We start from the raw sequence: 27,741 nt of genomic DNA on the forward strand, positions 1-27,741 counted from the left end.
TGATTCACAGTAGCAGTGTTTATTTATCATCAGGCAACAGGTAATATATGCTGAACATTCCATTTATTTTATAAAACAAAAGACTTGGAACTGGCGACAAATAAAGTGTGGGAGCCAGCACCAATCAATCAAGTTTTTGTTTTACAAGACATTTCACAAGACGGATGTCATACTGCAGCAATGCCTCTAGTATCTAGTAAACTAAAAAGCAGTTGGTATAGGAAATGGTGACATAAAGTATATTTGGAGCTCTCTTATGAGATATAATTGTGGTACGGCTCCCCTTTAAGAAGGTGATTTAGATTTTGGAAGGGGCGTGGCTTCACTCAGGTACCTGAAATGACTTTTCTCATAAGAGAATTTACGAGGGATATTATAACCGGGTGTGTACAAGGTAAGTCAGATATTCGAGTATATTATGCAGTTTTAACTGTCATTTCACAACTGTCATTTTTTATGTCATTATAAGTAAACAATGTTTAGTATTTTTTTCAATGTTTTGATGTCTTTTCAGGACACACATCAAGTGTGACTTACTTATATAGAGATCAGCTCTGGGCATGGCTCTCATGATCTGTATGGGATAAAGTAACCCTGTGACATCCATTCTGTAGATACAGTTTTGTCAAATTATAGACTTACATAGTCGGATGGGAAAAGACATACATTCACACATGCCCATCAGGGTTCTAGCAAAACATCAAAAGGAATAAAATAAAATACTTCCTCAGAACCCCAATCTGGAAAGCTGGTCTAGAGAATGGAAAAAAAAAATTGGAAAGCATGATTCGGTTTGATCTAACTGGGAAAAGATTCCTTTCAGATCCCCGAGACAATTGGGTATTCCTCAGATCAACAATCTATAGCAGGGGTCTTCAAACCGAATCCCACTGCAAGATTTTATTTGGCCCTCCAAAGTAAGGGGGGAACTTGATCTAAGAGGGGACTTGGTATGGATTTTCATGTGAAGGGAGAATCTGATGTAAGGGGGACTTTAGTAGGGATTCTCATGTAAGGGGGTACTCTGATGTAAAGTGGAATTTGATGGGGACTCTGATGTAAGGGGGGACTTTGGTGGGGATTCTCATGTAAGGGGGTACTCTGATGTAAGGGGGACTCCAATATAAGGTGGCATTTGAAGAGGACTCTGATGTAAGGGGGGAGTTTGGTGGAGAGTCTCATGTAAGGGAGTACTCACATGTAAGGGGGACTCCAATATACTGTGGGATTTGAAGGGGATCCTGATGTAAGGGGGGACTTCAGTGGGGATTCTCATGTAAAGGGGTACTCTGACATATGATGGGCTTTGATGGGGAGTCTGTTGAAAGGGGGGGGACTTTGGGGCAGATTCTCATGTAAGGGGGTACTCTGATGTACTGTAAGGAGGACTCCAATGTGAGGTGAACTTTAAAAAAAAAAAAAACTCTAAGTAAAGCTTATTAATTTAAATTTGATTCATTTATTTGTAAAACTGATTTAATTCGACCTGCAAAACTGTGTAAAATATACGATGTGGCCCTCATACTGAAAAGTTTGGAGACCTCTGATCTACAGTGTTATTACTTGTAAATACTAAAAGGTATTTCTGGACAAATTAGGGGGGACTCTACTCAATGGGGACACAACAATAAAAACATAACAGAGGGTCTAACCTCTACCCATTCTATCTATAACTAATAAAAAGATATTTGTCCAGGGGACCATTGTCAATGAGAAAGAAAGTGTAGGGAGAGATCCAGAGCTGGATAGACGTGACTCTTGTGAAGTCTATTTCACTTTATTGGAGCTCTTACTGTAAAGAAGCCTTTCCATAAGCGTGATCACCCATGTCCCCCCCATAAAGTGTGCCCCCATGTTGCTGACCTTATTTCACACTATTGTGTTGCAGTAATGCGTGCGTTACCATGCGTAGTATCGAAATGTGTGGTCACGCATGTTACATGCATTGGTGTAATGAGGTGCCATGCATTCTGAATCCCAATACACCTTGTTTAAACATGTCCTTTACAGCACAACACATGACAAACACACTAACATGCATTGTGGTGTAGTGTGCTGCTGAAAATGCTGCATCTACAATTGATGGTCTGTTGTGGTGCATTGGATTGCCCTTTTATTTCATACAATGCAGGTTAGCTCTTTGACACAACACTCTTTAACATACTGCAGCGGATCAGGCTGGTGCAAATGGACCCTTAAATGGACGCATTTGCAGCAAGTCCACTAGGATTTTCCCTAGGAGTTCTCTATAAAGTTTTAAATCTTAATTCATTGCCTTATTAAGTACAATATGATTGAAAGAAACAAAAACTCGAATTCTAAAATATGAATAAACGTCTGTTTAAACATTAGAAAATATTCAGGACTAATTTATACTTTTTCTAATTTTCCAAAAAAAGCTAAAAATATTGAAACTAAAAATAGAAACATTGCCTACCCAGACTGTCCAATAATATTATGTAAAAAGAGCTGATTTACTAAAGGAAATAAGTTATCACTTTGTAAAATGTAACCACTGATTACTAATTGCTACTTCCCTCTAGTGTTCTCTGAAATTGTTACAAAGATGTTATCATCATCAGCTCATCATCTAGTGGCCATATTGTGGTATTTTACTACTGCCCATTAAAAAACAATTTCAGAAGAGACAATAGGAAAATTTTGCCCAATAATTGGCTCCTGTCTAAATTGGCCCCAGTATGTATATGTATGAATGTGAGTTAGGAACCTTGGATTGTACTCTCCTTGAGGGCAGGGGCTGATGTGAATGTACAATATATGTAAAGTGCTGTATAAATTGACTGTGCTATATAAGTATCTGTAATAAATAAATAAATTAGCACACAGCAGATATACATGCAGATTTGCTGGACAAATGGCTATGCAATCTTTTTTTTTGTTTGTTTGCTTAAATAGACCCTACTTCTATCATCTTTAGGTTGTAAGCTCCTTGAGGGCAAGGACGAATGTGAATGTACAATATATACTATGTTGCCAAAGGTATTGGGCCAGCCCTCCAAATCATTGGATTCAGGTGTTCCAATCACCTCCATGGCTACAGGTGTATAAAATCAAGCACCTAGGCATGCAGACTGCTTCTACAAATATTTGCGAAAGACTGGGTCGCTCTCAGGAGCTCAGTGAATTCAAGCGTGGTACCATGATAGGTTGCCACCTGTGCAATAAGTCCATCCGTGACATTTCCTTGCTACTAAATATTCCACTGTCAACTGTTAGTGGGATTATAACAAAGTGGAAGCAACTGGGAACAACAGCAACTCAGCCATGAAGTGGTAGGCCATGTAAAATGACAGAGCGGGGTCAGCGCATGCTGAAGCTCACAGTGCACAGAAGTCACCAACTGTCTGCAGAGTCAATAGCTAAGGACCTCCAAACTTCATGTGGCCTTCAGATTAGCACAACAACAATGTTTAGAGAGCTTCATGGAATGGGTGTCCATGGCCGAGCAGCTTCATCCAAGTCTTACATCACCAAGTGCAATGCAAAGCATCAGATGCAGTGGCGTAAAGCACGTCGCCACTGGACTCTAGAGCAGTGGAGGCATGTTCTCTGGAGTGACAAATCACGCTTCTTTGTCTGGCAATCCGATGAACGTGTCTGAGTTTGGCACTTGTCAGGAGAATGGTACTTGCCTGACTGCATTGTGCCAAGTGTAAAGTTTGGTGGAGGGGGGATTATGGTGTGGGGTTGTTTTTCAGGGGTTGGGCTTGGCCCCTTAGTTCCAGTGAAGGGAACTCTTAAGGCGTGAGCATACCAAGATATTTTGGACAATTTCATGCTCCCAACTTTGTGGGAACAGTTTGGGGATGGCCCTTTCCTGTTCCAACATGACTGCACACCAGTGCACAAAGCAAGGTCCATAAAGACATGGATGAGCGAGTTTGGGGTGGAGGAACTTGACTGGCCTGCACAGAGTCCTGACCTCAACCCCACAGAACACCTTTGGGATGAATTAGAGCAGAGACTGCAAGCCAGGCCTTCTCGTCCGACATCAGTGCCTGACCTCACAAATGCTCTTCTGGAAGAATGGTCAAACATTCCCATAGACACACTCCTAAACCTTGTGGACAGCCTTCCCAGAAGAGCTGAAGCTGTTATAGCTGTAAAGGGTGAGCCAACTCAATATTGAACCCTACGGACTAAGACTGGGATGCCATTAAAGTACATATGTGTGTAAAGGCAGGCATCCCCTATACTTTTGGCAATATAGTGTATATGTAAAGCGCTGTTGACATTGGCAGAGCTATATAAGTAACTGTAATAAAATATATAATAAATAAATCATCCAGTCGTGATCAAGAAAAAAAAAATCCTGTTATGTTTATGTTGATTTCCCTTAGAAATGTTTGAGCAATTAAAGTGAACACAGCTCTACCGTATGTACAAGGGTAAGTGACCTGCCTCTGCTTCTTTAATAAATTGTTTTTTTAGAACTCGTGGAACTTCCAGGAGAACTGTGTAAAAACACATTGGGGGATTTACTAAAACTGGAGCACAAAGAATCTGATGCAGCTGTGCATAATAACCAACCTACCCATTTTTTTGGCGGACCCGATCGAAACTTCCATTCTCCTCTATGGAGCGGTGGGTGTTAATGGACATGTGTCCGTTTCCACCCACCTAACATCAAATCTGATCCAATCCGCAAAAAGGGGTCGAATTCCTCTTCTGTCTGTCAGATCGGGTCAGATGGAAATGGAAAGGCGGTTCGTTTTCATCCGACCTCCCATTGAGGAGAGCGAACAGCTCTGTGCCTGCAGCATCAGAGCAGACATACAGTTGTGGCCAAAATTATTCAACCCCCAATGCTGTAAAGGGGTTTAGGGACTATAGTGTACATTTGGAATTGTATTCAGAATCAAATCCTACAAGGACGTTGTAACTACCCAAATGCAACTAAAATGACATCAATTGTTTATGTAATACAGTAGTAAATGGTTCTTATGTGGTTTCTTCATTGCCACAATTATTCAACCCCTTAAAGACTACCACTCTGAAGAACAGAGGTTCATACAGGTGCTTTCCATCAGGTATTGAAAACACCTGTGGATGTCACCGAGCAGCAATCAAGCATAATAAGCACCAATTAGGCAGCTTTAAAATGACTGTGATACTCAGCTCCTTCTAGACATTTACTGGTGTGGTTACAAACATGGTGAAGGCAAGAGAATGGTCCAGGAAGACAAGAGAAGAGGTGATTTCTCTTCACAGGAAGGGCAATGGCTATAAGAAGATTGCAAAGATGTTAAACATACCAAGAGACACCTTAGGAAGCATCATTCGCAAATTCAAGGCAAAGGGCACTGTTGAAACGCTACCTGGTCGTGGCAGAAAGAAGATGCTGACTTCGACTGCTGTGCGCTACCTGAAGCGTAGAGTGGAGAGAAGTCCCCGTGTGACTGCTGAGGAACTGAGAAAAGATTTGTCAGATGTGGGTACAGAAGTTTCAGCCCAGACAATAAGACGCACACTGCGTAATGAAGGCCTCCGTGCCAGAACTCCCAGGCGTACCCCCTTGCTGTCTCCAAAGAATAAGAAGAGTCGACTGCAGTATGCCAAAAGCCATGTGGACAAACCACAAAAGTTGTGGGATAGTGTTCTGTGGACTGATGAAACAAAATTAGAACTGTTTGGGCCCATGGATCAACGCTATGTTTGGAGGAGGAAGAACAAGGCCTATGATGAAAAGAACACCTTGCCTACTGTGAAGCATGGTGGAGGGTCAATCATGCTTTGGGGCTGTTTTGCTTCTGCAGGTACAGGGAAGCTTCAGCGTGTGCAAGGTACCATGAATTCTCTTCAGTACCAGGAGATATTGGATGGAAACGTGATGCAGTCCGTCACACACCTGAGGCTTGGGAGACGTTGGACCTTTCAACAGGACAATGATCCCAAGCATACCTCCAAGTCCACTAGAGCATGGTTGCAGAGGAAAGGCTGGAACATTTTGGAGTGGCCATCGCAGTCACCAGACTTAAATCCGATTGAGAACCTCTGGTGGGACTTAAAGAAAGCAGTTGCAGTGCGCAAGCCTAAGAATGTGACTGAACTGGAGGCCTTTGCCCATGAAGAATGGGCGAAGATACCCGTAGATCGCTGCAAGACACTTGTGTCAAGCTATGCTTCACGTTTAAAAGCTGTTATAACTGTAAAAGGATGCTGTACTAAGTACTAAGATTGAATGTCACTTGGGGGTTGAATAAAACTGATAATGCTGTGAGCACAGAAAAGACATTTGTGGTTATTTCATTATAACTGTTATGTTATATTTGTCTGACCTACAAGTGCCTCTTTAATGTAAATGTAAGCAAGATGACTGAATGATCAAAAGCAATGTCAAACTGGCCAAAACACTCAATTTCAGTGGGGGTTGAATAATTTTGGCCACAACTGTAGACCTGTCATCCACTTGCTCAGCGGGGATCAGTGGAGAGATCCCCTGCTGAGCAAGCAGATCAGCTAAATGGGTCCGCCCCGTCTGAAAGGACCCTAACAAGCTGAAGATGGAAGCTGATTGGTTACTAAGCACAGTTGCATCAGACTCTGTGTTACCCCCCTCCCCCCATACTGTATAGTGTATACAGGGCATATTGAGTGCTGCAGATCAATGTACACTTTTGTTCTTTGTATAGATTGTTTCTTTTTAATAAAGCATTTTTTTGTCTTTTTTTTGTCTTTTTCACAGTTTTTTGAATATAAGACAAGAAAATGTATCAGATCACACAGACGATAATTGAGCCTCAGCTGACAAAGTATGTGAACACAATAAAGCTGGAGGAGGTGACGCCTCGTGTTACTGAGTCCTCAAAGAGTAAGGAAGCTGATCATGGGGTAACACCTAGCTGGTCAGTAGCTCACAGACATGGGGTTGTATTGAGCCATTCATAGGCCTGTAGTCAGGAGCAGCAGCAAGCCTCAGACTTTACAAATCATGATAGCTTTCTCCTACTTTAGTTTTTATCTTATTCTTCTGTCCTCCAGGTTCAAGTAAAATAACTGCTAAAAAACTGACTAAATCTCTCAGTAACAAAGAGATTTAATAGTTTGTGTATCCCTAGCCTAAGACATGTGCATGAAATCAATCATATTTAAAGGTGAACTCTAGCCCCAGACAGGGGTGTATTTACCACAAGGCAAACAGGGCATTTGCCTAGGGTGGCATTTTTCAGGGGGGGCAGCACTTCCCCTCAGAAGAAGGGATGGAAGAAGGGACTCAGGTGGCATGGGGACCTGGTGGGTTCCGAGAGACGCTGCGGGTTTCATGACGGTGTATGCACAGTCCGACTCTCGTTCCCGGGGATTTCTGGAGCTGTGAAGGTGAGTGTCTTTCTCTCTCTCACACTTTGGGGAATGGTGGCTGGTGCATGGGAGGCAGTGTTAGTGGGAGGCAGGGGTGTTGTTGGTCAATGTCAGGCTCTCTCTGCGGGGGGGTGCTGATTTTTGTGTTGCACAAAACCTAAATACACCACTGGCCCCAGACTTGCAGAGGTGTACAGGCTCCTTTCCTGTACTGAAATTACTTACTCTGTTTTTAATGCACACTGTGAGCTTCTCACATTGTGCACCAGAAGCTGCAGCAAGTCATTTATGTCCAGCATCATCTAGCACTTTCTTGCAAGCCTGACTATCTCTGGCCTGCCCTTTTAATGCATTGGATTTCAGTTCTTTCAACCGTGAAGGTTCAACATCACGTGTGTTACCGAGGATGGTCTGAATGGAACTACAGCCTGACTAGGAACACCCACTCCTCCAGACTTACATTACAAGGCATTATGATATTCGTATAACTCCTTCCAAGATCTAGGCCACTGATTGTATCAGGGTTGAGGGCTCTTGAGAAGAGTACTTAGGCAGGGTGTTGTTATGTTTTTAGGAACCTATGTACAGCACCTCCTGGACCCTCCTAACAACCACCTGTATTGCATAGAGAAATTCAGAGACAAAGTAATGATGTCACTGGCTCTAAGATAAGGAATGTAATGAAAAATGGAAAAGTTTTATTCAAAAATTGATGCCGTTAAACTTCAGACTTAAAGTGTAACAAAAGTACAAAATAACGAAAACTTACAAGCAAGCAGGCTGTTTATTGCAGAAGTCTCCTCTGCAATACAATAAACTTGCCTGCCTGCTCACAGTCTTCTTTAAAAAGTAAATTGAGCTGTCCATGTTCAGCTCTGGGTACTGTATGGTGCCTTTGTTCTGGGATGAATGAACTCCTGCACATTTGCATGTGTTACATCTTCCTGTGCCATCCAATCAAGAAGGCTGAAAACGCAGCACCTGCAGGAAGCTGGGGAGAAGATGCTGGAACAAGGCAGGGCTCGTGCAGACATTCGATTGTTGAAGGGGTGGTGATTATTGTGGGCCTTAGTTCCATTTTAAGCCTAAGCTAGAAAATAACAGTTGGAAAATGAAAGTATGAACATGATTGGTTATGTTGGAAAACACATTGAATAAAACCAGATCGTATATTTCCCTCATCTCCAGCTCCGAAGACTTTTTCTGTGGAAGAAGCTGTTGAGACCATCGGATTTGGTCGCTTCCATATTATGCTCTTTCTAATCATGGGCAGTACTGGGGTGAGTGAATTTGTTAACAGAGGAACAGAGAACTAAAATAATAATAATAAAAAAAAGCTGCTTTAGAAAGAAAAGTACTGTCCTTTCTGCTCTTTGCTAATTCTAATAGGTTTCAGTACATAGATCTAGCCTGCAGGGGTCAGTGTGTAAAGTGTGCAGGGGTCAGTGTGTAAAGTGTGCAGGGGTCAGTGTAAAAAGTGTGCAGGGGTCAGTGTGAAAAGTGTGCAGGGGTCAGTGTGTAAAGTGTGCAGGGGTCAGTGTGTAAAGTGTGCAGGGGTCAGTGTGTAAAGTGTGCAGGGGTCAGTGTAAAAAGTGTGCAGGGGTCAGTGTGAAAAGTGTGCAGGGGTCAGTGTGAAAAGTGTGCAGGGGTCAGTGTGAAAAGAAGCAACCGGGCCAGTTACAGACATTAACAATTATTATAATAACCAGGGCTAAATGTTTGTTGGTTTCTTCATCTTTACCATTGATATTATATTGCTCACAATATTCATTGAAAATATATAATAATGAACACATAGTTATATAGTTAGTCTGGCCAAAAAAAGACAAAAGTCCATCCAGTTCAACCATTAAAAAAAACAAAAAAACAAAAAAAGTTATAATCCTATACCCACAGTTGATCCAGAGGAAGGCAAAAAAAACCAGCAAAGCATGATCCAATTTGCTCCTGCTGGGAAAAAAAATCCTTCCTGATCCCCCAAGAGGCAATCGGATATTCTCTGGATCAACTTTACCTATTTCCAGGGACAGATTGCCAAATTTAGGAACTATCACCAAAATGAAAATTCTGGTGCCGAAACCAAAAATTCAGGATGCACTTTGCCAGAAAATGAAACCGAAACAGTTTTTAAAACTTTAAAAATGTAATTAATGTGGCTGTTGATTTTGCATTGAAGTCACTAGGGGGCGTTTTTGCATTGAAGTCAATGGGGATACAACTTTGCAAGAGAGTCTGTGAGGCACGATTTTACATTAAAGTTGCTAGGGGGTGTTTTTGCCTAAAAGTCTATGAGATGTGATTTTGCATTGAAGTCAATGGGACACACCTTTGCATGAAAGTCTATGAGAGGCGATTTTGCATTGAAGTCACTAGGGGGCATTTTTGCCTTAAAGTCAATAAGACGCGACTTTGCATGTATCAGCACCATTATTGGCACCTTTTCCTATTGGCAAAATGCTGATAACATTATTTTCAGCCAATATGTTTCGGCCACTGATATATTGCTGCATCCCTAGTGACAACATAAAATATAATTGTTCGTCAGCCTACTCCATAAAAAATACTAAAGGGACATTGCTGTATTCCTTACAAGAGAGCTGATCTCATGTCTTCTCCCCTAGATTGCAGAAGCAATGGAAATCATGCTGCTGGCCGTCGTTTCCTCCTCCATCCGCTGCGAGTGGCACCTTCAGAGCTGGCAGGTGGCCCTTGTCACCACAGTGAGTTTACATAGAAAGTCACAGACCACTGAGAAATCGTTGGGTATTTAGCAGGAACATATTCTAGTTTTCATTCAATTTTTCCTTAACTGCTTTAAGCTGATACATTTTGATTTTTTACAGGGTCCACCCATGACACAGGATTCTTTGAAGACCATGGGTTTTCTAAACAGAAGCTGTTTACTTTCAGACTCTCTGGGGGAGATTTACTAAAGCTGGAGAGTGCAAAGTCAGGCTCACTTATGCATAGAAACCAATCAGCTTTCAGGTTTTATTATCAAAGCTTATATGAACAAGCTGAGGTAAGAAGCTGATTGGTTTCTATGCAGAAGTGAGCCTGATTTTGCACTCTCCAGCTTTAGTAAATAAACCTCTCTGTCGCTGATTGAGACTTCAGTTTGAGCCACTGCTGTAAATGATTCACTTTTCTGTACATTTCAAATTGAGCTCTGTAAGCAGGGAAGATAAGGAGAGCTTGAAAAACAAGTGAAAAGTAACTTGGAGCTCCTCCTGCTGGCTAGAAATGAGAACTGAAAAATCCACCTACAGATGGTATACTGCCATGTGTGGGGCGATGGATATATTATATTTTACACAGCTAGTACCAGTGTTGAGTACACAGAGGTTATGGGTTGTCCTATACTATACACTTTTTTTCCTCATCAATATTTTGTGTTTTCTCAGTTGTTTTTTTAGGGGGGACACACAAAAACTCTTCTTTGACCCCCTGACCCTCATAATCCTGTCTTTTTTTCCAGATGGTATTTTTCGGGTACATGATATTCAGTATCATTCTTGGGCTTCTCGCTGATCGATATGGGCGCCTAAAGGTGAACCTGCTAGAAATGTTATGATAATTAATTTACATTGCATGAATACAGTATATTAAGCTGCACTGTTAGTAACAGCAGACTATTTCTGGGGGTCAGATATGGGGCATTTTCCTAAATATTGGTTCAGCCTATAAAACAGGTGTGGTGATGAAAATGACAAGTGATTGTTAGATCACAATTTGACTGCTCTTTCCAGATACTGGTAATCTCCTTCCTGTGGGGGGCGTACTTCTCCTTACTCACCTCCTTCTCCCCCTCATACGGCTGGTTTGTCTTCCTGAGATGTATGGTGGGCTGTGGAGTCTCTGGACATGCACAGGGGTATGAGAAAATATTTACAGTTCAAATCATCAAACTCATTTTGTGTATTATTTGTTTTGTTTATTGTTATGTTTATTTATAATGTATTTTATCGCTGGTTTTCACTTCGTCCATTCATTTCAAAATCAAGTGTTAAAAGCAAATGAAGTCTTGAACTACTTTGGAAAGACATTCAAATGTTCTGAAAATTTTCCTACAAATTTTCATTTTAAATTGTACCAGTGTATACCCAGCGTTAATCATCAGAGTACACAGATCAATTCACACCAGCCCCTGACACCAGTGAAGCTCACAATCTAATGACCACACCATATTCTGACACACTATGGTGTGTCCCCCCTAAAAACCTTCCAGTTTTAGGGTATTGGGTACTCCATAGTGGAGGGCTTTCTGTGGAAAGTCTGTCACTAAAATCTAATATACGCTTTAATATGTTCATGTCATTTCAAAAGCCATTTTAATATTTATAAATCACTAATATAAGTGCTGCTGATCTTATCATGAAGATCGTTAAATACACATTACACGGGCATGGTAATCATAAGGGAAAATTACATTTTAAATATTCATTCTGCTTTCTTTTTCCCTTCAGGCTCATAATTAAAACTGAATTTTTGCCTAAGAAATGTCGTGGTTATATGCTTCCTCTGTCACAGGTAACATGTCACCAGTATCATTCAGAAAATGTTTAGAGGAATAATGGCCTTGCAGAAATTTAGTGATTATGAAATTCCTCATTTTGGTTATTAGGCAAAGAACAAAATGTTACATATAGTAGCCCGTCCTGACCAGTCATTTTTACTGTTCTCACTGCTCTAAGCATGCAATAGATAATCGCATTGGTTTCTTTAGGTCATCTGTCAGAAAGTTTTCAAGTTAAATTAAATAATTCCTGACATGTTACAATATACAGCAATAGTATCATTTTTAAGAAAGGCTCATTCTTATATCATCCGTGAGCTCCAGTCAGTGGCTTTGCCTAGGCTGAGATGATGTGATCACTCTGCTGCAGGCAAAATAAGCATGTCCTCAGTCTCCTCTATTCCAGTGATCAGTCTGTAAATTGTAACTTTGTAGCACGTCACTAGGATTACAGGCTAATTTGTGTCAGTTAATATGTTTGTTTTTCAAACACAAATTGAGAAATAAAGCTGGGTATACTCATTCAGTTTTGTTTCGTCCAACCAGTGGATTGAACAAAAAAAAAGAAAAAACTGACAGATCCCTGCTTCAACACAAACAAGCAATGTAGATGCAGCAAAATATATTAAAAGGAAGAGGCACTATACAAATATACATGTATATAAAGGCCTAGAAAAGAAAAAAAAAATAAATATATATATATATATACTCAGCGGCCACTTTATAACGTACACCTGCTACCCGGAGTGATCTTCTGCTGCTGTAGCCCATCTGCTTCAAGGTTCGATGTGTTGTGTGTCCAAAGATGGTGTTCTGCATACCTTGGTTGTAACAAGTGGCTATTTGAATTACTGTTGCCTTTCTATCATCTCAAACCAGTCTACCCGTTCTCTGACATCAACAACGCAATTCCGTCCACACAACTGTCGCTCACCGGATATTTTCTCTTTTTCGGACCATTCTCTGTAAACCCCAGAGATGGTTCTGTGTGAAAATTGCAGTAGATCAGCAGTTTTTTAAATACTCAGACCAACCCGTTTGGCACCAACAACCATGTCACATTCAAAGTCACTTAAATCCCCTTTCTTCCTCATTCTGACGCTCAGTTTGAACTTCAGCAAGTAATTTTTACCACATCTACATGCCTAAATGCATTGAGTTGTTGCCATGCTATTGGCTGAGTAGCAATTTGTGTTACCAAGTAATTGAACAGGTGTATCTAACAAAGTATCCGCTTAGTGTATGTGTGTGTGTGTGTGTATATATATATATATATATATATATATATATGTACATGCATAATTTGTTACAGCTCATTTTATTTCTTTTGTGGTATTTTCAAGTACGAAAGGAAGCAGCTGGGTTATTTGACACATTATGCACAGAGTTTTTCATTTTGCTTTCTGGTTTTGCTTTAGTCTGGGCATATAGTCCACTTTTGTCTTCATAAATAGGATAATTGTGCACACAGGCTAAATCTCAGACAGACCAGAATGATCTCATATAAACATGTCCTATTTTGATATTCCATCTCTCCACAGCTTTTTTGGCTTGCTGGATCCTTACTAATCATTGGCGTGGGATCAGTGGTCAACCCAACTTTAGGATGGCGCTGGCTTGTTCGTCTGGCATCTATCCCTGGGATCATACTGATCATTGTATTCAGGGTGAGATCTTTGTGTTCTGTTTGTTCTGATTATCTTCTGTTCTCACTGATGCACTTAGATACCATCAAACTGTTGATTTGATGGAAGCTAGAAAGTTGAACCCCCTGAAGTCTCATATGTCTCTCGGGACTCTATTGGTGAGACCTTTATGTTGAGTTCCTGGGTCTGTACACCTGGTGTACCTATTATGAGGTATTCCCACCATCCCTGCACTGAGTTCCCAAGTCTGTACAGCTGATGTGGAAAGTGGAACAAAAGGTAATAACTGTGAGGAATGAGCTGTTGGAAGAATTAAAAGATTCAGGTATTAGGTTGAGGCGCGATAGGCTTCCCTGAAGAGTTCAGTTTTCAGGGATTGCCTAAAGGTGGCCAGAGTAGGTATAGCCAGACAGATTTAGGTAGAGAGTTCCAGAGGATGGGAGAGGCTTTGGAGAAGTTCTGGAGATGAGCATGGCAGGAGAAGACAAGAGAGTTAGAGAGCAGGAGGTCCAGGGAGGGCAATCCGATTCCAGTGGAGGGATTAGAAACAATTGAGTACTGATGTGATACTTTTTTTTATTTGCACTAACATACAATTTTGAGGACAAGCTTTAGGGGTATGTCCCCTTCTTCAAGGTCCAGGCAGTACTACTTCACAAAGTTTTAGCAGAATGTTAGAAGAGATGTTGAAAGGGGGAGAAAAAAAACAAAAAACAGAAAGAAACACACATTAACAAATGTACACAGCAATGGTTATAAGACTAAAAATCCTGTAAATCCTGTATAATAATAATAAGACTAGGATTAGACTAGAGATAAGACACAGCAAAAGCAAAGACTGGGGGGGGGGACAACACTCACAGAGGGGGTCGTAAAACTGTTAGATAATGCGTGAAGAATCCCATGTCCAAATTAAGGCCGTTATCTCTTGTATCAAAAAGAATTATCATTCTTAGTGCAAACGTTTTCCTTTCCTGAATAGTTTTGAAATTTCCCCGAAAGCTTGTCCTCAAAATTGTATGTTGGTGCAAATAAAAAAAATATCATGTCAGTACTCAATTGTTTCTTTGGCAAGTGCACTAATCCGGCTACAATCACCTCAAGCAAAGTGGAGGGATTGGCAGAGAGGGATGGCAGACACTGAGCAGTTGATAAGGTAGATGAGTCTGGCAGCAGTATTCATGATAAACTGAAGGGGGGATAGCATGCACAGAGGTAGACCTAAGAGAAGGGAGGTGCAACAGTCAAGATGAGAGATTAGTAGGAGAACCAGGCAAGAGCAGAATCTTGGAGGCCAAGGCAGTGGAGTTTATTGAGGAGCAGCGGGTGGTTAAAAGTGGTTAACAGCAGTATTGGCCATTGGTTTTAACAGTTAGTATATCATTCATGAGTTTTAGTAGGACAGTTTCTGTGGAGTGCTGTGAGCAAAAGACTGTAAGGGGTCAAGAAGGTTGGTTTCAAACATGGTTTTATGCAGACTCTCCAATTAAAAGAGCAAAGGGGGTGGCAATAGGATTGGCAAAGAATATGAGATTTGAGTTAGAAGATAGGAGGACTGACCCGGAAGGGAGATTCTTGTTTTTGAAAGGTAAACTTCAGGGAATTGAATGTACACTAGCCAACATATATTGCCCCAATAAGAAACCGGAGATCTACTTAAAGGGTATGCTGAAAAAATTGATAGACTTTAAAAAAGGGTGTTTGATAATAGCAGGAGATTTTAATCTCTGTATGGACCCACAAAAGGATACAACCTCCCATGTGCAGAGAGAAGGGGGTAGGTCTCTGAGAGCCCTGAAGAGGGCGATCCACGAGTTCCAACTGGTGGACACATGGAGAATGATGCATATGAAAGACAGAGACTATTCCTTCTTCTCCAATGCACATGAGATATACTCGAGATTGGATTATATCCTAATAGATCACCAACTCATTGAAACACTAGTTAAAATAGAAATAGAGACAAGAACTTTCTCGGACCACGCCCCAGTCGTAATGAAAATGGGATGGGGAAAAAGGTGGGTGGGAGGTTTAGGATGGAGGTTGAATGAGGCTCTACTCTTGGATGAGGATATTGTGCAGAAGATCAGGGAAGAGATTAAGGTTTATTTTAAGGAGAATGAGACAGAGGAAGTATCGACAGCTACAGTGTGGGAATGCCATAAGGTATATATAAGAGGAATCCTGATAGCGATGGGAGCAAGGAAGAAAAAAGAAAGAAGAGAGAGGGTTAGTGGACTATTAAAGGAAATCCTGGATCTAGAGCAGATTCATAAGAAGAAAATAACAATAGAAACAAGACAGAAGTTAAGTGATAAAAAAGATGAATTAGAGAGATTGATGGAAGAGGAGAGGAGAAGAGTATTTAATAAAGTATTAAGTGAAAGATATAGATGGGGTGATAGACCAGGAAAGTACTTAATGAGAGCCTTGAATAAAAAGAAAAACAGGAATTATATAGAAAAGATAAAAAACCCCAAGGGTGAGATGGTCCATTCAACTAAAGAAATCATCAAAGTATTTACGGAGTATTATAGAAAGTTGTATAACATCAGCCATCAAGGTTCACCAAAGGAAATTAGAGAGGGTATTGACGAGAAAAGGAGGATATACCTAAAAAATGAGGGATTGCCAAAGCTCAGTGAAACACAATTGAACTCTATGGAGGCAGAAATTTCTCAGGAAGAAATAGAAGTAGCATTGAGAAGTACAGGTGGAGGGAAAAGCCCAGGCCCGGATGGTTATACAGTTAAGTACTATAAAAAATTCTGTGAAGTATTGTTACCAAAGTTAAAGAAATATATGAATGACTTGGGAGGAGGGATGGAGGTGAGGAGGGAATCCCTTCAGGCTCATGTTGTTCTCATCCACAAGGAGGGAAAAGATCTATCTCAGTGTTCTAGCTACAGACCAATTTCATTACTAAATACCGATACTAAGTTGTACGCAAAGGTCCTAGCAAACAGGTTGAAAGATCTAATGCCCGAATGGATCCATGGAGATCAGGTGGGCTTTGTCCCAGGGAGAGAGGGTAGAGATAATGGGTTGAGAACTTTGATGCTTACCCAGAAAAGTAGAAGAGGGAAAGCCCCGGTGGTACTCTTGTCAATTGACGCCGAAAAGGCGTTTGATAGAGTGGACTGGGGCTTTATGATGGACAACTTGGAAGTGTTGGGAATTGGAGAGAGAATGCGTGAGTGGATAGGTAAACTATACAGGGAGCCCACTGCAATCATCACGGTAAATGGGGAGAGGTCGGAACCCATTGGGATGTCCAATGGAACAAGGCAGGGATGTCCACTGTCCCCCCTACTGTATGTTTTGACATTGGAACCCCTGTTATCAATGATAAGGAATAGTGGTGCAGTAAAAGGAATACAGATAGAAAATATAGAACATAAAGTAGCGGCCTTTGCAGATGACCTACTGTTATATGTGGGAAACCCCCGAATAACACTACCAAATATAATGAAGATCTTGAAGGAATACGGTGAACTATCAAATCTAAAAATTAACCCAACAAAAACAGAAATTCTGAACATTAATGTACCAAAGAGCGAAAAAGAAAAGCTACAAAAAGAATTCCCCTTTATCTGGAGAGAAAAAGATATAAAATACCTAGGAATAAAACTTGCTACCTCATATAAACAACTGTATAGATTAAACTATATTTCTCTGATAAATGAGACTAAGGATGAACTAAAAAGATTAGAAGGAGGAAACCCATCATGGTTAGGACGTATAAATCTAATTAAAATGGTAATTATACCTAAAATACTCTATAGATTTCAAATGATCCCAATCAAACTTCCAGAGGTGTTTTTTAAGACAATGAGAAAAATGTTAACAAAATATATATGGAGGAATAAGAAACCAAGAATATCTTATGAAACACTAAGTAGGACTAAAGAGAAAGGGGGGATGGGACTACCTGTTGTCAAGAGATATTATAAAGCCGTAATTTTAGCAAGAATCTATGATTGGACTTTTAACCATAAGGGAAAAAGTTGGGTAAAAATAGAAAATGAACTGAGTGGAATTAATTTGAGTAAGATGATATGGGTTCCACCACATTATAGAAGGATTAAAGAGAGCACAAGCACCTACACTTTAAATGTTTTAAGGATATGGGATAATTTACATAGGTATATGAAATGGGAATTCAACTCTATATTAATGCCTCTTGCAAACATGGAGTATTTCCCTCCAGGAAAAGATGAGATATCAGGGAGATGGATTAAAAAGGAAGATATCCAATTGAGAGACGTTTTGGTAGAGGGGGAACTGAGAACATTTAAAGATTTAAAAGAAAGGGGAGGAGATTTGTTTATTAAAATAGATGAGTGGAAATATCATCAATTAAAATGCTTTATTGGAACTCTTCCTAAACCCTTGAGATTAAAAAAGGAGTAGAATCTGTTTGAAAGGTTATTGGAAACTCGTAGAGATGGGAAACACGGTGTCACAAAAATGTATAGAATATTCACAGAACTGTACACAGATATGAAGTTAATTTTTATAACAAAGTGGGAAAGAGATATGGGGGTGGTGATAGATGAAGATCAACAGAATAAGATATTTAGATTAGTTCACGAGAATGTTAGTATGAGAGATGTTGAGATTAATTATAAGTGTTTGACACGATGGCATATTACACCGAGCACTGAGCACAGGATGAGGGGGGAGAATTCAAAAATGTGTTGGAGAGGATGTGGGGAAGAGGGCACGGTTTTTCACATATGGTGGCAATGTCCAAAAATTCAGGCTTTCTGGAAGATAATAGTCAATTTAATAGAAATAATAACTGGAAATGACATAAGATTAGACCCAACCATGTGTCTCCTACATAGTGTTGAGACAACAGTAAAAAAATATAAAGAATCAGGCCTATGGTACTATTTAAGTGCTGCAAAAGGGTTGATACCCGAGTTTTGGTGGAAGATGGAGGTTCCGACCGAGGAGGATTGGATCAATAGGGTAAACCAGATTAGCAGAATGGAAAAATCTTATTATACTCAGGAAGATAGGCTGAAATTATACTACTCGCGATGGGATAAATGGGAAAAATCAGGATTGAAAGAGAAATATAGAATACTCTAAACTAGGAAATCACTTGAAGTTATTGGGCCTAGAGAGACTTTGAGATCTTGCAGAGAGGAGGGAGGGGGGGAGGGAGGGGAAAAGGGGGGTGGGGAGATGGGAAAGAAAAGAGGTAAATAGAAGGAACAAGGTAGAAATATATTGACTATTTATATGTATTGTGTTTCTCCATATGAAATTTTTGTTATAATATGAAAAATTAATAAATATTTAAATTAAAAAAAAAAAAAAAGAAGGTTGGTTTCAGTTAGGTAGGAGCTCAGATGGTTGCAGACCACTTTTAAACAATCCCTGAAAATCCTTTTTTTAACCCCTTCATGCCTAAGGGTAAATCAAATCTTAATGCCTAGGCAAAATTTTGCAACTTTGACATGTGTTAGTTAAACCGTACATACTGTATCAGCACAATTATTTTGTAAATCCAGGTGGATTATACCTTGTTTTTTTCAGGACAAATTGGGCTTTCATTTGGTGGTAAATGGTAATGGATATCTCCTGATTTTTTTTTTCATCATCAAAGGAAAACTGGCCCAAAATTCCTCTTGTACCAAATTGTATTGTAACTAATGTCGGCCTTCATTTTGTAAAGCACTGCGCAAACTGTAAACTGTTGGAGCTATATAAAAATGTCCGCTGACGTCCACTTCTCCATAGAGAGCTTTGCATGGTCCAGTCGGGTTTGCCTGAAAAACTGACAGGTGGATCCAATTGGACCATCAGTGTGAAAGGGTCCTTAGGTTGTTCAGGTTGGTGGGGTCCAGTAGGGGTTTTTAATTATGGGGGTGATCTGTGCATGCTTTAGTGGTGAGGGGAAGATGCCAGTAGAGACAGAGAGATTGCTGCAACCAGGTCTTCTGATATTTATTAACTGAGACATTTCTCTTCTACTAAACAATATGATAGTGTGACAAGAACACGCCTATCTGAAAAAGAAGGTTTCTAAAGGATCCACGCGGAGTAGTATGAATTCAAATGAATTTAACAATACTTTATTTGATCACATAGATCATGAGGAGGTTAAACATGAGCACGGTGTACATATGAAAAAAATAAAATCATGTTTAAAAACACTTAGCGTCTTCAATTGAGGGTCATCTTAGCCAACAGAGCACCATATAAGGCAGAGTGGTGTAATGATGGAGTAGTTATCCTGGATTTCCGTAGGTTTCCTGCTTAATATTGTATGAACCGTATATTCAGTGGATGTGTTCCCAGTATATATCAGGGACCTCCTGGAATGTACAAGCTGGAACACAAAAATACATAGTATGTATCTAGCAATATGGAAACCAAATCACATCCAAAAATTTACCAGGCCTCCCTCCACAATAGTCAATGGATACTACTGTTACCTTCTCAGAGGTGAGACTATCATACCCGCCTCTCAAATGTAAGGACTTCCTGGATAGCCACCCCAAATGGAACAAGGTCCACAGTACCAAATGATTCTGAGGATATACATAGAAAAAGATAATAAATGTGTAGAACATGGGCATCAGGTAACCCCGAAAACAAAACACACATAGAGATGTGGATATATTACCATCAATGAGGATCAAGAAGACTCCTGTCGACTTGAACTAAGATCAGGTCCTTGATGCTTTTCCAAAAATGCATATGGGGGTGAGGGACCAGGTATACACGATGCGTGGATTTCAAACACATATAGTGTGTATATAGCATATAGCAGGCCGTAGATACCTGAATTTAATATACCCAGTAAAGGGTTTCCAAAAATTGCTCAATTTGAGAAGGTTATTTGCGGTTTTTATAAGGATGTGGCTATGTCACAGCAAAAAAATACCTGAATAGGATAGCGTATATATATATATATATATATATATGTAGATTCTCCTCCTGAGAGGATTTCCAAAAAATTCCCCGAATATACAGGGTAAATTAGGCCCATACAACATGCCCTATGAACACCATGTAGGCTCTGTAAATCTCAACAGCCATAAGCTTTTGAATAACTTGCCACCGGTGGAAGATATGTTTCCCTGAGGGATTGCCGTTTGCGAACCGCTGTGATAATAGCCCACTGGTAGTTCTCAACAGGTCTTGGGCCTACCTAACAGGGAGCTGTGACACCGCCGTTCCTTCCCGCCTCGTGGGCGCCGCACCCTGTGAAGACGCCGAGCGTAGTGACGTCAATACGTTGACGCGTTTCGTCCGCCAATCACCGCAGACTTCGTCAGAACTGGGAGGGGACTTCAGTCCTTTGCCTTATATGGTGCACTAATTGCATACCAAAGAGTCTCCACCTCGCCATCTTGTGTTGAAAGAATATCACTACATTAGGAATATCCAAAAGTGAATTAAAACATATATCTTGAATTTTAAAATGATTGCTGGATGTGGAAGAGGAGCCTAATTACTATGGATCAAATCATCTTCCAAGAGAATGATAAACGGGAGATTATTGTTAGCATATTTCACTTTCACATAGGGAAACATCAAAACCAAATACAGCTACCAAGATTTCAAAAACAGTCCCATTGTTCTATATGCTCACCACTTAATAAGAGTAGAAAGAATCGAACAATTAGGTTCATATTTTGTCCACAGAGGCCCATATTTAGTGCATATATAAGGTATCGCAATGTAGATTATAACTCAGGGTATATAAAGAGTTCAAGGGGATTTAATAAATTAAAACCAAAGGCAGCTGCGAATACTGAAAACCAACCGGTAAGATTCATAACTAAATTCGGACAACAATGGGATGAAGTCAAGAAGGCCCTGGACTCCCATTGGCATCTACTAATTCAAAATCCGCAGATAGCGAAAGTGGTAGGAGACAGCCTTCATATGGTGGCAAAACGAACTCGGAATCTAAATGATATATTAGTACAATCAGAATTTCAGAGGGTACCACAGAGAAACTGGCTAACTAGGAAGACTGGTGTATATGGTATATTTCCATGTGGTCATTGTCAGATTTGTCCATTTGTACATAAGTCTAATCAGTTCTTCAACAATGATAACTCTAGGATATTTCAAATACGAAGCTTCATTAACTGTTCTAGTAGTAAAATGATATACATGATAGAATGCCCATGTAAAAAGATTTATATAGGTAAAACCAAAAGAAGCCTTAGGACTAGGATTGGTGAACATCTGAGAGACATTAGAAATGAAAATAGGAATGTAAGAAAGGGAGAAAAAGTGAACCCATTGGCGCAACACTTTAAAGAAGTAGACGGGGGCAAAACAGACGGTCTAAAAGTAAAAGGGATCTTCCTGCTGAATATTTCGGCCCGTCGGGGGGATTTTGATAAAGTCCTCCTACAAAAAGAAAAATTCTGGATCTATACCCTAGGGGCACTTGTCCCATTTGGACTAAACACAGAACTTAACTTTGGGGTGTTTTTGAAATAAATTCCCTTGAACTCTTTATATACCCTGAGTTATAATCTACATTGCGATACCTTATATATGCACTAAATATGGGCCTCTGTGGACAAAATATGAACCTAATTGTTCGATTCTTTCTACTCTTATTAAGTGGTGAGCATATAGAACAATGGGACTGTTTTTGAAATCTTGGTAGCTGTATTTGGTTTTGATGTTTCCCTATGTGAAAGTGAAATATGCTAACAATAATCTCCCGTTTATCATTCTCTTGGAAGATGATTTGATCCATAGTAATTAGGCTCCTCTTCCACATCCAGCAATTTATTTATTTATTTATTTATCGAGTTTATATAGCGCCAAAGGGTTTGCTCAGCGCTGTACAATAGAGGGGGGACAATACATGAAACAGTACAGTAACATCAAACAGCACACAAGGGGTAAGAGGGCCCTACTCTTTTGAGCTTACAATCTAGGAGGGAGGGGGTAGAGGTACAGGAGGAAACGGCTGTGGGGGATGGAGTGGTAGGAGGAGGGAAGGGCAGCGGCTGTTAGGTGAGGGTGGGGTAGGCTTCCCTGAAGAGGTGGGTTTTCAGGGAGCGCCTGAAGGTGAGGAGGGAAGGTGACAGTCTGATGGATTGGGGTAGTGAGTTCCAGAGGATGGGGGAGGACCTGGAGAAGTCTTGCAGTCGTGCGTGGGAGGAGGAGACCAGGGAGCAAGATAGAAGGAGGTCCTGTGAAGAGCGAAGGGTACGGGTAGGGTGGTACTTGGGAATCAGGTCGGTGAGGTAGTTAGGGGCAGTGTTGTGAATGGCTTTATAGGTCAGAGTGAGCAGTTTGAATTTAATGCGTTGGGCAATGGGGAGCCAGTGGAGGGAGAGGCAGAGGGGGGTGGCAGAGGTGGAGCGGCTGGTGAGGTGGATGAGTCTGGCAGCTGAGTTCAGGATGGTCTGAAGCGGGGAGAGTTTGCACTGGGGTAGGCCGATGAGGAGGGAGTTGCAGTAGTCAAGGCGTGAGATAATCAGGGAGTGAACGAGTAGTTTAGTGGTGTCTGGGGTAAGGAAGGAGCGTATTTTGGCGATGTTGCGAAGGTGGAGCCTGCATGTATTTGTGAGTGATTTGACATGAGGTTGGAAGGAAAGGTTTGAGTCCAGAATGACGCCAAGGACCTTGGCTTGCTGGGCGGGATTGATGGTGGTGTTGTTGGTAGTGATGGAAAGGATGGGGGGGGGGGCATGGGAAGGGGGAAAGACGAGAAGCTCGGTTTTGGAGAGGTTGAGTTTGAGGAAATGGAGCGACATCCAGTCAGAGATGTCGTTTAGGAGGTGAGTGATGCGGGCGGAGAATGTGGGGGTGAGGTGAGGGGTGGATAGGTAGATTTGAGTATCATCAGCATAGAGGTGGTAGTTGAAGCCGTGGGAGTGTATGAGTTTGCCAAGGGAGGAGGTGTAGATGGAGAAGAGAAGGGGTCCAAGGACAGAGCCCTGGGGGACCCCAACAGAGAGGGGGAGGGAAGAGGAGGTGGCGCCGTTGTAGGAAACGCTGAAGGAGCGTTGGGATAGATAGCAATCATTTTAAAATTCAAGATATATGTTTTAATTCACTTTTGGATATTCCTAATGTAGTGATATTCTTTCAACACAAGATGGCGAGGTGGAGACTCTTTGGTATGCAATTAGTGCACCATATAAGGCAAAGGACTGAAGTCCCCTCCCAGTTCTGACGAAGTCTGCGGTGATTGGCGGACGAAACGCGTCAACGTATTGACGTCACTACGCTCGGCGTCTTCACAGGGTGCGGCGCCCACGAGGCGGGAAGGAACGGCGGTGTCACAGCTCCCTGTTAGGTAGGCCCAAGACCTGTTGAGAACTACCAGTGGGCTATTATCACAGCGGTTCGCAAACGGCAATCCCTCAGGGAAACATATCTTCCACCGGTGGCAAGTTATTCAAAAGCTTATGGCTGTTGAGATTTACAGAGCCTACATGGTGTTCATAGGGCATGTTGTATGGGCCTAATTTACCCTGTATATTCGGGGAATTTTTTGGAAATCCTCTCAGGAGGAGAATCTACATATATATATATATATATATATATATACGCTATCCTATTCAGGTATTTTTTTGCTGTGACATAGCCACATCCTTATAAAAACCGCAAATAACCTTCTCAAATTGAGCAATTTTTGGAAACCCTTTACTGGGTATATTAAATTCAGGTATCTACGGCCTGCTATATGCTATATACACACTATATGTGTTTGAAATCCACGCATCGTGTATACCTGGTCCCTCACCCCCATATGCATTTTTGGAAAAGCATCAAGGACCTGATCTTAGTTCAAGTCGACAGGAGTCTTCTTGATCCTCATTGATGGTAATATATCCACATCTCTATGTGTGTTTTGTTTTCGGGGTTACCTGATGCCCATGTTCTACACATTTATTATCTTTTTCTATGTATATCCTCAGAATCATTTGGTACTGTGGACCTTGTTCCATTTGGGGTGGCTATCCAGGAAGTCCTTACATTTGAGAGGCGGGTATGATAGTCTCACCTCTGAGAAGGTAACAGTAGTATCCATTGACTATTGTGGAGGGAGGCCTGGTAAATTTTTGGATGTGATTTGGTTTCCATATTGCTAGATACATACTATGTATTTTTGTGTTCCAGCTTGTACATTCCAGGAGGTCCCTGATATATACTGGGAACACATCCACTGAATATACGGTTCATACAATATTAAGCAGGAAACCTACGGAAATCCAGGATAACTACTCCATCATTACACCACTCTGCCTTATATGGTGCTCTGTTGGCTAAGATGACCCTCACTTGAAGACGCTAAGTGTTTTTAAACATGATTTTATTTTTTTCATATGTACACCGTGCTCATGTTTAACCTCCTCATGATCTATGTGATCAAATAAAGTATTGTTAAATTCATTTGAATTCATACTACTCCGCGTGGATCCTTTAGAAACCTTCTTTTTCAGATAGGCGTGTTCTTGTCACACTATCATATTGTTTAGTATGCTGTCCCCTGGGTTTATGTATCCACACTTGTATAAGTGAGTCGGAGAGGTGCTTATGACATTAATTATTAGTGTCATTTTTGGTGGCTTGCTTTTGTTTTATTGTTGTGACATTTCTCTTCTAGTTTGTCCCAGAGTCAGCACGATTTAATGTCTCAGTTGGGAAGCAGCAGGCCGCAATGGACACCTTGACTTGGATCGCCAAAATAAACCGCTCAAAGATGCCAGAGGGAACCATTGATGAACCTGTAGTGGTAGGTTGTAATTGGCATGTTCTGGGTGATGTAACACAGTGTTAGAAACTATATATGACGTTATAAAATGAAGAAGAACATATTAAAATCCAGTCAGAAAGGTAAGGGAAAGACACAATGAGCAGTCAGATTTTGGTCCTGACTTTATCTTGCCTAGCAAAGTGTTGCCAGTGATACCCTGAACAAAGTAGATTGCACTAGAGAAAGAGGGCAGACCACGATAGAGGACATGAGTCTCCATTTTCTAAACCCACAATTATTTCAATAAATCACCACAGCCACGCCCTCAGATTAACTTTGTACATGACTTTGTCTCAGGAGATTATCAGAAATGTAAAGATTGTTACCCCCTACCAGCTGGAGATAAATCCAAAAACAGCAGCTACTTGTATTGATCTGATGACTTCAGAGCAGTGATATAAACTGGTGTAATATATTGTAATATGCATAATCAAAGGTTTACTTTAAAGTTACATAGTGGAAAACACTTTATAAGGGTCATCCCTCTGAAAAGGATTACTGCAAGTAATTAGTAGTTTTGTTCCCAGATTTACATATCAGTCATGGCCATTTTGAGGGGTCCAAAGAGCGGAACACCCAAACTCCAAAAAGCATGGAAACACTAGCTGACCACAAACATTCAATGTCTTTTCTTGATCTGATATCATGTGTATAGTCAGAACACACACCCCTGTCCATATGATCTGGACCAGGCTGAATACATTGTCTGGGCACTTTTGTTTCACCTAAACATGCCGCATCACAGATATATTTTCCTTGGTCTTTAGGACAAGTACAGTATACATGACCAGGTGACTCTAGCATGCATGCTTGCCTGCCTTCTCAGCTGTGGCCACAGTCACCTGCAGATTGTAGGATCATGCTTTCAAAATAAAACCATTCCTTGGCGTCTATAACCACTTTATGACAGGTACAGAGCTTTGAAAAAGTATTCATACCCCTTGAAATTTTCTACATTTTTCCATGTTACAACCAAAAACGTAAATGTATTTTATTGGGATATTATGTAATGGACAAACACATAGTGACACATAACTGTGAAGTGGAAGGAAAATGATAAATGGTTTTTACAAACAAATATCTGGCCTAAAAGCAAAATGTTATGTGTGGTGGTAAACTAACACTGCACATCAACCTGAACACACCATCCCCACTGAGAAAAATGGTGGTTGCAGCATCATGTTGTGTGGGATGCTTTTCTTTAGCAGGGACAGGGAAACCTGGTCAGAGTTGATGGGAAGATGGATGGAGACAAACACAGGGCAATCTTAGAAGAAAACCTGTTAGAGTCTGCAAAAGACTTGAGATTGAGGCGGAGGTTCACCTTCCAGCAGGACAACAACCCTACACATACAGCCAGAGCTACAATGGAATGGTTTAGTTCAAAGCATATTCATGTGTGAGAATGGCCCAGTCAAAGACCAGACCTAAATCCAATTGAGAATCTGTGGCAAGACATACCCAAAAAGACTTGCAGCTGTAATTGCAGAGAGAGGTGGTTCTACAAAATAATGACTCAGGGTGGCTGAATACAAATGCACGACACACTTTTCAGATATTTATTTGTAAAAAAAATTTGAAAACCATTAACCATTTCCTTCCACTAAACAATTATGTGCCACTTTGTGTTGGTCTATCACATAAAATCCCAATAAAATACATTTACGTTTTTGGTTGTAACATGACAAAATGTGTAAAATTTGAATACATTTTCAAGGCACTATAGCTTGTGTTGCTGTGAGTCCATCCGAAACTGAGGCTTGAGAGTGATTAAGGACCAGAATCTGCACTGTCGGTTTGACTGTCCCTTTTATTAAAAGCAATTTGCGTTTAGTTACATACTATACACTTTACCTGAGAAAACCTTTCTAGATCTCATCTGAGATAATGTCCTACTGCCGTATAGCTGTCTACTTCATCTACTTGCTGTGGATTCATATTTTTGTATCTTATTAAACTTTTTTTCTAGGAAAGAACTGGAAGCTTCTGGGATCTTTTACACCGGAAATATCTACGAACATCTTTACAAATATGGGTTATTTGGTAAATGATTCATGTGTCCTTCAATCCTGTAAACACATGAGCTCATAAGTAAATATTGAGAAAAAATCTGAATTTTTACTTCACCAAAAAGTTTGTAAGCAGGGCCCTGATTCCCTGCCAGTGCCTGCCATCTGGCTAAGGACACCTCCCACTGTTCTGCGGCAACAGGAACAGGATAGGGCACCATATACCTGTAACACTTTTCACTATAATTATTGTACACTGGAAAACGCCAAATGCTTCTAAATGCTGTGTTATGTACGCCAAGAGTTTTTTCTGCCCAAAAGCTCCTCTCAAAAATACGATTTTGAAAGGGAAAACTCTCCTCTGCAAATGTGCCTGTAAATGCTCTAATGTGCATGGACAAATAGGGTAAAATAGAGCTGCTTATTCAAAGATGAAAAAAAGATACAAAAACGCCAAAAGCTTATGTAAGTGACATTTTGCCTTGT

At 40.7% G+C, this 27,741-nt stretch overlaps 1 protein-coding gene across 1 annotated transcript in view; it reads left to right on the forward strand.

Moving 5' to 3' along the window:
* The first annotated feature begins 6,729 nt into the window (after nt 1–6,729).
* The window catches only part of SVOPL (SVOP like), a 36,119-nt gene continuing 15,107 nt past the window's right edge, over nt 6,730–27,741 (forward strand). The window contains exons 1-9 of the mRNA XM_089688727.1: nt 6,730–6,832; nt 8,509–8,600; nt 9,942–10,040; nt 10,799–10,870; nt 11,070–11,194; nt 11,787–11,850; nt 13,378–13,503; nt 25,097–25,225; nt 27,216–27,289. Coding sequence (XP_089544853.1) covers nt 6,730–6,832; nt 8,509–8,600; nt 9,942–10,040; nt 10,799–10,870; nt 11,070–11,194; nt 11,787–11,850; nt 13,378–13,503; nt 25,097–25,225; nt 27,216–27,289 — 884 coding nt within the window. The remainder of the gene's footprint in view (nt 6,833–8,508; nt 8,601–9,941; nt 10,041–10,798; nt 10,871–11,069; nt 11,195–11,786; nt 11,851–13,377; nt 13,504–25,096; nt 25,226–27,215; nt 27,290–27,741) is intronic.

The sequence above is a fragment of the Staurois parvus genome, unplaced genomic scaffold, assembly GCF_062004578.1.
Source record: "Staurois parvus isolate SC_StPar_1 unplaced genomic scaffold, SC_StPar_1.0 ptg000452l, whole genome shotgun sequence".
NCBI classification, from domain to species: Eukaryota; Metazoa; Chordata; class Amphibia; order Anura; family Ranidae; genus Staurois; species Staurois parvus.